Source organism: Theobroma umbraticum, unplaced genomic scaffold, assembly GCF_002168275.2.
Source record: "Theobroma umbraticum cultivar Fairchild unplaced genomic scaffold, ASM216827v3 scaffold_50.0, whole genome shotgun sequence".
NCBI lineage: Eukaryota > Viridiplantae > Streptophyta > Magnoliopsida > Malvales > Malvaceae > Theobroma > Theobroma umbraticum.
Window position 1 is genome coordinate 8,351,131 of NW_018397261.1, and position 10,682 is coordinate 8,361,812.

At 34.9% G+C, this 10,682-nt stretch overlaps 2 protein-coding genes across 3 annotated transcripts in view; both read left to right on the top strand.

The window, feature by feature from the left end:
* LOC110418517 (uncharacterized) overlaps positions 1-765 on the top strand; it is a 1,564-nt gene extending 799 nt beyond the window's left edge. The window contains exon 3 of the mRNA XM_021431262.2: positions 358-765. Within this exon, the coding sequence (XP_021286937.1) occupies positions 358-403 (46 nt within the window). The 3' untranslated portion in view covers positions 404-765. The remainder of the gene's footprint in view (positions 1-357) is intronic.
* A 5,770-nt stretch (positions 766-6,535) lies between these two features.
* Positions 6,536-8,903, top strand: LOC110417898 (uncharacterized). Of its 2 annotated transcripts, none has more exons than XM_021430490.2 (3): positions 6,536-6,791; positions 6,880-7,160; positions 7,895-8,732. In XM_021430490.2, the coding sequence occupies exons 1-3, from the start codon at positions 6,642-6,644 to the stop codon at positions 7,986-7,988; spliced, it is 525 nt and encodes a 174-aa protein (XP_021286165.1). In that variant the 5' UTR covers positions 6,536-6,641; the 3' UTR covers positions 7,989-8,732. The 2 variants fall into 2 exon arrangements, with proteins under 2 accessions (XP_021286165.1, XP_021286167.1); XM_021430492.2 differs by having other exon boundaries at positions 6,562-6,791; positions 8,662-8,903.
* The last annotated feature ends 1,779 nt before the right edge of the window (positions 8,904-10,682 follow it).

The following is a 10,682-nucleotide window of genomic DNA, read 5'->3' on the forward strand; positions in this document are numbered from 1 at the left end:
CTATAGTTTTGTGTTAATTCAAATGTTTTGTGCCATTAATGCTTCTTTAGTAAAGTATTTATTCCGAATATTTATTTAGAATTGCTTTCAATGTACCTAAAAGAAAAAACAAAACGAGGAAGAAATTCTTTTTATGTTTGAAGTTATTTGCTTTGAAACTAAGCACATAATAATTAAATCTTGTTTCCGCTAATCAAGCTTTTGTTATTTGCAAAATGCAATGACAAAGGAACATTATTGAATAAACTTGTTTGTAACTTGTTCATTAGAAGTTCCTTTTGCCTGTAGCTGCAAAGTTGATTATGATATCCTTTAATTTCCTTACTTGACAAGGTATTTTCTTTTCTCATTTTGCAGTCATATTGTCGAGAGGGAGAAGGAAGAAAGGCAAAGCACTGGGTGATGCATGAACAAACCTAATAATCTTCCTCCGCTGGTGGAGATTTTAATTAATCTGGTTTCTCCTGTTGTTTGTTAATTATTATACCACCTCCTCCTTTGCTTTCTCTATAATCTCTATTTATGGTTTTAAACTATTCTGCTATTACATGGTTTAAAGTAGTTCTTGCCACAAATTCAGTATTTGCTTTGTTGCTAAGTAATATGTAAATGGAGTATTAATAGTTTGTATTGGTTGGTGGATATGTAATTAATAGTTTGTATTGATTGATGGATATGTAAGAAACAATTGTTTGGAGCAACATTTTTCAACTTTCCATTTGAGGTCTTAGTTCACATGACTCTTGATGGGTTAGTGTATATACACATGGTTCATGGCTCATAAGACATTGACATGTAATTTTGCTATCTATTTGGAACAAAACAAAGGTAATTTCTATTAAATATAATTTTTTATTTATATTTAATGTATTATAATATAAAAATTTTATATATTATCAATAAACAAAAAATGACATTTTAAGATTAAATGATAATGTATGCAAATGTACATGAGCAGCGAGACGCGGATTTGTGTAAATATGGTAAGTGGTAAGTATTATATCATAGTCGTAAACTTTTGTTTCTTGACACTATAATTAGAAACATGTCTGAGTTATTGATGAAAAACTTAGTGAGGGTATAAATTGTTAGAAAAGCACCATGCTAGTAATATAAAGTGATAACAAACAAGAAAGTCTTCAAATTAAATTGATGGAAATGGAGGTTACTACGACAAAATAATGCAAATCAGGTGGCGAAGGCATGGCAGGCTTGCAGCAAAAAAGCACAACGAAATAATTGTGGGGGTCGTTGTAGGTTCTATAGATCATAATGCATTAGCATTATGAAGCGTGACTTTGAAGAGAGCTATTATCCATAAAAGAAATTGCAAGCAGGGCCGGTCTTTGGGTAAAGTCACCCAACCATGGGCTCTAGGCCTTCAATTTGGAGAGCTCTTATAATTTTATAATATAATTTATTATATTAAAAATATATAAAAATAAAAAATAATTAATAAAATTATTTATTTTTTTAATTTTTTTAATTATGTGTTTAATAAATTTTATTTTTTTTTTTATTTTTTAATTTTTAAAATATTATATTATTTTCAATCAACTAACGATTATATTTATTTAATCATCTTTAATAACTATTTTTTTTCTCACTTATTTCTCTTATTTCCTATCAACATATTTAATAATTTTTAACAACTATTTTTTCTCTTATATATAAAACTATTTTTTTAATGTATAATATCTATTTTTAAATTCTTTTTTTTCTCATTTGCTCTTTCTTCTTTTTTCTTTTAACTTTAATTTTCATTCAAATAATACACAAAAAATCTATTATATTATTATTTTTATAAAATCATAAACCTCATTTGCAGTTTGTAATAAACATTCAATAATTAAATATTATTGTTATAATATTTACAGATTTTTTTATTTTTATTTTTAAATTATAGTATATTATTATATTACTCTTATTTTATGTGATAGTTGATTTATTTAAATTAAAAAATTTTAATTATTGATTTTGTATTAATTATTTAAAAAATATAAAAATTTTACATTTTAAAAAATTAAAAAAATAAAAATTTAATAATTTTTTTAATTTTAATAAAAAAAATTCACATTGAATATTTCGCTTGAGGTCTTTGAACTATTGAGTTGGAAAGGACATCAGTGGTAAAGATCGGGCGGGCTCGTGCGACTTTTTATTCCATTTTGTTCGATATCGCGCGATCTTCCAACTTTCCCTCTGCTATAATCTAGTGCGTCGCGAGCATATCACCCCTGCTGTGCCCTGCTTGACTATTTTAGAACTCAATATTTTGTACCATATAGATATTATTTTCCCTTTTTGAAAAGCAGCGATGCTATACAAAAGAAACCATAGAAGGCTAAAGATGCAGATAAGCAGCATCGAAACAGACAATACAAGTTCAACAACACCCTCAGGTTGTAATGAGATTAAAAGAACAACAGTCAAGAACATCACCACAGCACAACCTAAGGAATCACCATCAAGTTATACTATACAAAGCAAAAATCTGTCATCCCCAGCAGACAGAGCCTTTGTCAAAGCCCAGGCCAAGCAAATCAAAGCAGAGAGAAGCTCACAGAAGAAGGAAAGAGAAGTCGAGTAGCATTCAGGTATCAGGAAAAGTTTCAATGATTTCCAGCGGCTCATTATCCAAAGCGATTCGAATAACGTAATTCTTTTGAGCCATCAATGGCTTTACAAGTTCTTCACGAATAAAACAAATTTTAAACCACACTGGCAAAACTATAAGGTTTTCCTTCAATGCATGTGTTAGATATTAATGCATCCATCCTCAATACAAATGTCTTTTTGTACTATTTTATTTTGCTTCGTGTACTGGTATTAATGTAAGCTAACTGTGCTGTCTTGGTGTCACATACGTGTTACCTTGCATGCATTATGGTAACCATATGCTTGACACTTGTTAATATTATGAACAAGTGTAATGAATGTGACAGCAGTATATCAAACATATGAATACAGATAGCCTTTTGGATATCACCGTTTTCGTCATTGCTCTTTCATCTCTGTTTTTTAAAACCTCAAAACAGAGACCTTCATGATTTTCTAAGCGAGTCCTTCATGCTGGTATCTATCAGCATGTACTCCGGAGAAAACCAACTCTTTTGCGGACAGACTAACTAAAGCTCGGGTTCTCTGAATTAAGGATTTCATTGCCATTTTATAATCCATATATGTTGGAATGTTTCCTTTTGGAAAAGCTGCCATTTTTTCTACGTTCTTCCCTCTGTTTTGCTTTGCCATGTTCTGATGAACTTGTTCAATCCTGTTAGTTACACCCCTTTGACCCCCTTATTTCTATGCCTGTTAAAGGTTCAATTATAGTTTGGTAAAAACAGTTATAAATCAGTATTAACTTCCTCTCATTCGGGGACAAAGATCGGTTTTCGTAGGCAATTGAAGCCGCCTTGAAAGAATCTATTATCTGTTTTTTTTTTAAAGACTTTAATTCTTTATTGACCAAATGAAGGCGACGAGAATTCAAGATTCGATAAGTAATTTAATTAACGAAGACCAAAAACCACAAGCACAAGGCTTTTCCAGAAAAAGCGGAAGTGAAGACAAGTTAACTGGCTGATGTTGGGAAGAGAATATTGGCTGAAGGAACTCCTACCCAGCACTCATTTGGCTGAGCTGAAGGAGATAGAGAGTAGAAACAATCGTTGGCGATTAGATGTGTGCATGGCTATCGCCATCCTGGCGTTGATGCCCTATGGATCTGGTCGGAAGCTTCAGATGATTGAAAGAGAGAGATGAGTTTGAACCTGTTAATGTTTGTTTTTTTTTTTCGAAAGGCAATTGTTCACTTCATTTCACATAAAAGTATACAAAAACTACCCAGCCGTAGTGTGACAGTCAGCACATGCAGGACATATTGTTCCCTGCCGTTGCATGACCTTGTTGAGAAGAGGAAAAACCAGAAATAGAATTGATTCGGTTGGCTAGGGGATCAAACTTCCTGCTGGAATATAAACAATTCCTGAGAAGACCTAAAAAAACCATCCCCAGGAGCATCCTAGCATCATCGCACTGCAACCCGATTTCACCTTCTGTACATTTCAGTAAAAATGGTCACCTGTGCCCTCTTATATCTTGTTAACCGAAAGCAGAATTAAAGCATCATCTTCGTACATCAATATAGAACTGCATGCACAGTGTCAAAGCATGTAGAAACTGATCGCAACATTCTATTTCCCATCTCACAACAGAGCCATTCCCGAGAGACATGCAAACAGAAATCAGTGCATGCCTCCGGGCGTTGCCTAATTAGTCTAACTACATTTGCAGCCCCCAGACTCAAAGCGGACGCAATGAAGCCAAAAAGGATTAATCCAAGTAAGCATAAACAACATAAGAACCTCATAAGCAACAAGAACCACAGCTATGTACTGTCCAGGATAGTGTTGTCCAAAGCTATCGGGTAGTGTTGTCCAAAGCCTTTATTCGTTGATCATCTTTGGTTTGGTTGTTGCATGCAGTTTCGCTTTTCACTCTTCTGGCTTCTCTGCTTGCGGCCTGGTTTTGCTACGGACGTTTTTGGCTGCTTTCTTCCTTCTTGCTGGCTACTTGGGTTGTTTCTTCTTGATATCTTTGGGTTCTGTTTTATGGCAGCGCTGCTTTTGTATAGGCTGCATTTTCCTTGTTTATGAGCAAAATGCTCTGTTTTGTGTAGCTTAGATAGTTTCTTTGGGTTCTTGCAATGCGACACTACTCTTGAGTAGCAGACTACTGTTTCAAAAAAAATATATATATGTATATACTGTCCAAGATAGGAAGAATCCACCTCTGGCCAGCACACTACAATTTCCCGTTATGTTAGTTTCCTTTCTTTTTTTTCTTTTATGTTCTTTATTTTTCTTGTTAATACATTCACGATGATTCGGTCCCAATGGTTGAAGCTTCTTAATGTTCGGCAGATAGAAGCTAAGCTCGTGCAACATTTTCGTTATTTTATTCAATGAATGTGAGAGTGACAAGTTAGGATAGAAGAGTTGTCGGTCAATGAATTCTTTTATATATATATTTATATATATAGAAAAGTATTTAGGCAGAAAAGGACATAAGCCGGTGACGATCGGTCGGGCTCGTTCGAGTTTTTGTTCATTTTGTTCGATGTCGTGCGATCTTCCAAATTTCCCGCTGTCGGAATATATAGTGCCTCACGAGCGCATCCATCATCCATGCCTTGCCTCGCTGCATTTCAAAACTAGCAGGAAATTAAAGCTTTATCTCTGTGGTTTGGTTATTTCTACTTTGTTACTGTTGCTTAATTTGTTTATAATGTCATTAGTAACTTTTAATATTATTTTAAAAAAACCTTTTAATATTAAATCTAAATATATATTGCTATTTTCTTTATAAACACTTCTTAAAATGTAAACTAGATTAATAAAAATAAATGAATAAAACTTAAGCATTCGACGGTTTGATTTAATTATCAATATACATATATATATATATATATTTGATGTTGCTTTGAAACTCCTCTCTTAATTAGTTTGTCTTAATTTTTCTTTGCAGTCACAAACCATGATTTCGAGTAAAGATAATATCTAAAACCATCAAATGGATGTAAGAAAGAGTTTTATATCTCTTTGTTACCTGTGTTGGGATAATGGTGGGGTTTTGTATAACTCAAGGGGCTCACCTCCAACCTTGACCTCCTCTCATAAATCAAATGTTCTCAGGTAAGCACGCATTTTGACAGCCTATATCCGGTATTTTCTTTTGAGAAAACAGGTAACGATGGTGTATTTATATGTTATATAATAGTAAAAATTATTTAATTATATTTAATATTTTTACCTAAAATAAATTTTACTTACACATCGAATGTTTAAACTTTTTTCACATGACACCTTGTGATTTTATTTTTTTATAATTTCAATCTGAAATTTTCTTCCAAGATCAAAATCAAATGGAGAAATGAAATGAGGAGGCATGAAGTGAAGATAGGTGACTCACGAGGTAAGTAACTTGAGTGATACTGCTTGTTATTTGATCTGGGATGAACTCTGCTGGATTACGAGTATAGTTGCTGTCTTCAAGTCCTCAAGTTCTGATTCAATTGCTTCAAATTGTTCTTTTTAACTTGTCTATGACCTTAATTCCCCTGATGTTCCTTGTGTTCATAGCTGATTTCCTCCATTACTGTCTTCATTCCAATCCTTCTCTGAATCACAAATATATGGTGACAAACAAAACACAATGTTTAATTTGAATTATTCAACGAAGGCTCTGTTGTTGGTGAACGAATTCTTTTGCATCAAAAAAATGTGTTGAGGCAGATAAGGACAAATGCCTTGCGAAATATCGGTCGGGCTCGTGCGAGTTGTTGTTCGTTTTTGATCGATGTCGTGCGATCTCTCTAGTGCCTGTCGAGTGCCTGCTTGACTTTTTCATCGAAAGCAGGACACCTAGTCAACAGATCAAGCGGAACACGTGAAAAGATAAAGTCGTTACAAACACATAAATGCAGCCCAGGGTAGTATTTCACCTATGGTCGTTCGATTCTGTTTGCTTTATCGACCGATATCGCACGACAACGCGAGAGGCGGTGCCTTTCCAATCACTCTTGTTCACACACCAAATCGGCCTTTGGGCAATTTGTTTTTATATACACACACACATGCATGCACGTTCGGAAGCAGGAGGAAACCAAAAACCAAAGGGGGAAACCAAAAACCAATTTATCTCAGGAAACAATGGCGCCATTGACTTTACGAGGCCGTATGCAGATGGCGGCGCTAAGGAAACAGCGTTTCAAATCGAAGGCTAAGCATGTAAGATTTAACTTGTATTTCGGTTTGTTACAATTGGCTCTGTGTTATTATTTTTAGTCGTAGCTAATAAGGAGAAGTTGTGATTCAGAGAAGGAATGGAATGAAGACGATGCGGGAAAGCTTCAAGAGGTTGAAGACGGAGATGGAGGAAATCAGCGAAGAACAGAAGAACATCAGGGAAGGGCAAAGACAAGTTAAAAAAAAATTCGAAGCGATTGAAACAGAGTGTGAGGAATTGAAGCGAGAAACTAGGCTCATAATCCAGCAGAGTGCCAGGACTCAGGTTAAACTGGCTCTAATGTTCCGCATTCTCAAAGCACGGGAAGCCGGAGACTTTAATATCGCTGCCCATTTCACTGAGATTCTCCGGTTAGTTTCTCAACGTTGGTTTGTACTTGCTTTCTTTTCATGGCTATTATTATGTAGGAGATGATTAGAAACATACTGGAATTCATGCTATTATTCAATTAACAGTAGATTAATGAACATACAGCCCTAAGGAGGTAGTGCCTTAAAGCACTTTATTACAACCATACTTCAAATCACAACAGTAATTCTAATACAAATAGCCATATCGCCTTATCCTATAGCATCTAAAACATAACCACATGATTCTGTAACCCCAATAGATACACAGCCTAAAGAACAAAGCTCTTAACAGTAGATAATGATTCTGCAACCCCAGTAAACTCATTAACTCAGCATACCAACAAGCCCCAATTAAACTGTTATTTAGCTTAAAGAACAGCCTCATAAACAAGAAATATACAAGCAGGCCATGAAGTTACTTTTTTTATTTTGGAAAGTATTAATCGTGAATAATGGACAAACCAAAAAAAATAAAAATTACAAGTTAATGGGTGAGCTATCCGAGCTCGCCCTTTTTGTTGTCCAATCAATGAAATTTGGGTTCAAAGACACAAAATCAATCTTCTGAACCACTTGCTACAAAGACTGTCATCGCATGCTCTCTGCAACCGAGATAAAATCATCTAATAATTAGTATCTAAGGTAGAATCCAAAACTAATTTTGGATTTCCAACTTATGCAAATACATTAATGAATATGATTTCTAATTAATCCTAATGCTACCAACTAATTAGGACTGCCTACTCTCCTAGACCAAACATGTACCATGAATTGGTGACTGAAGATGATGACAATAAGACAATCCTATTGGGCATTAATGGAGAATGAATCGGTGACAGTTAAGAGGGGCGAGCTCTACATCTAAAATGCTCGTTCCATGAATGAAAAATCCGGTGCTCATATCCTTGACTTCCATCTCTTGTTTATTCAAATCCGGTTATGCGAGGTGATCAGGCATGAAGCATCCTTCCTTTTGAATCAATAACTTGTACTCTGTTTATTCAAATGTCTCTTTTCCTCAACCTTTGCGTCCCTTTCAAAAGATCTTGATGATCTTGATTGTCTTGTAATCGAAACTATATCCCTCAAGACAGATTAACTTGATGGCTTCTTTTCAGTAGGTGTCTCAGAAGCCTGTGAAGGACCTGGCCCCGTTGCCACCACCCCAGTTGTTGTTGTTGTTGTTACTAGATGATTTGAAATAATAAAACCAACTAGCCAATTTAACTTATGCGTACTTCATCCTTTTTCAACTGAATAAGTAGTCTGGAATTCATATCATCTTTGCTGATTGTAAGGTTTTGTTTCCCGAAAGAACAGCTATATATTTAGAAAGTTGTTTGAGACATACATGATTCCATGGATTCACTTGGAAACATTTCTTAATGCAATGAATTGCCTGTTACTATCACCAGATTTGTTATCATGAATTTATGAAATGAATTTTCTGGGTGCAAGTGATGCTATCTTGAAGCTTGACGAACTTTCTTTTCTTATGCAGTGCGGTAGTTGGAAAGGAGAAAGAGGAAAGGGAAGCGGACAGTTGAATTGCAAGGATGAACTTCCTCGCCTCTGTTGCTTTAGTTTTAAGGAATAAGATTGTGTGTGATAATGTAGCGGCTGCTGTCTGTCAGCATAGCCTCTTGTTGTTAACGATCATGCTTTTAACAACTACTTTGTTTCATGTATGGTATTCCGTCAACTTTAGTTCAAATTATCAAATGTGTGCTTCTTGTTTGCTTAGTCCTTGTACAATACTCTCATTTCTTTTGTTATCAAACTAGCAAGTAGATCATGAGTTAAAATTAGTTTCAAGAGGTTGAAGACGGAGATGAAGGAAATCAGCGAAGAATAGAAGAACATCAGGGAAGGGCAAAGACAAAAGTAAAAAAAATTTTCGAAGCGATTGAATCAGAGTGTGAGGAATTAAAGCGAGAAACTAGGCTCATCATTCAGCAATGTCAGGCCTCAGGTTAAACTGGCTCTCATGTTTCGCATTCTCAAAGAACGGGAAGCTGACGACTTAAATATCGCTGCCCATTTCACTGAGATTCTCCGGTTAGTTTCTCAACGTTGGTTTGTACTTGCTTTCTTTTCATGGCTATTATTTTATGTAGGAGATGATTAGAAACATCCTGGAATTCGTGCTATTACTCAATTAACAGTAGATTAATGAACATACAGGCCTAAGGAGATAGTGCCTTAAAAGCACCTTATTACAACCATACTTCAAATCACAGCAGTATTTCTAATACAAATAGCCATATCACCTTATCCTATAGCATTTAAAACATAACCACATGATTCTGTAACCCCGATAGATACACAGCCTAAAGAACAAAACTCACAACAGTAGATAATGATTCTGCAACCCCAGTAAACTCATTAGCTCAGCATAACAAGAAGCCCCAATTAAACTGTTATTTAGCTTAAAGAACAGCCTCATAAACAAGAAATATACAAGCAGGCCATGAAGTTACTTTTTTTATTTTGGAAAGAATTAATCGTGAATAATGGACAAACCAAAAAAAATAAAAATTACAAGTTAATGGGTGAGCTATTCGAGCTCGCCCTTTTTGTTGACCAATCAATCAAATTTGGGTTCAAAGACACAAAATCAATCTTCTGAACCACTTGCTACAAAGACTGTCATCGAATGCTCCCTGCAATCGAGATAACATCATCAAATAAGTAGTGTCTAAGGTAGAATCCAAAGCCAATTTTGGGTTTCCAACTAATGCAAATACATTAATGAATATGATTTCTAATTAATTCTAATGTTACCAACTAATTAGGACTCCCTACTCTCCTAGACCAAACATGTATCATGAATTGGTGACTGAAGATGATAACAATAAGACAATCCTATTGGGCATTAATGGAGAATGAATCGGTGACAGTTAAGAGGGGCGAGCTCTGCATCTAAAATGCTCGTTCCATGAACGAAAAATCCGATGCTGATATCCTTGACTTCCATCTCTTATTATGCTAGGTGATCAGGCATGAAGCATCCTTCCTTTTGAATCAATAACTTGGCACTCTGTTTATTCAAATGTCTCGTTTCCTCAACCTTTGCGTCACTTTCAAAAGATCTTGATTGTCTTGTAAACGAAACTGTATCCCTCAAGATAGATTAACTTGATGGCTTCTTTTCAGTAGGTGTCCCAAAAGCCTGTGAGGGACTTGGCCCTGTTGCCACCACCCCAGTTGTTGTTGTTGTTTCTAGATGACTTGAAATAATAAAACCAACCAGCCAATTTAGCTCATGCGTACTTCATCCTTTTTCAACTGAATAAGTAGTCTGGAATTCATATCATCTTTGCTGATTATAAGGTTTTGTTTCTAGAAAGAATAGCTATATATTTAGAAAGTTGTTTGAGACATACATGATTCCATTGATTCACTTGGAAACATTTTTTAATGCAATGAATTACCTGTTACTATCACCAGATTTATTATCATGAATTCACGAAATTAATTTTCTAGGTGCAAGTGATGGTATCTTGAAGCTTGACGAACTTT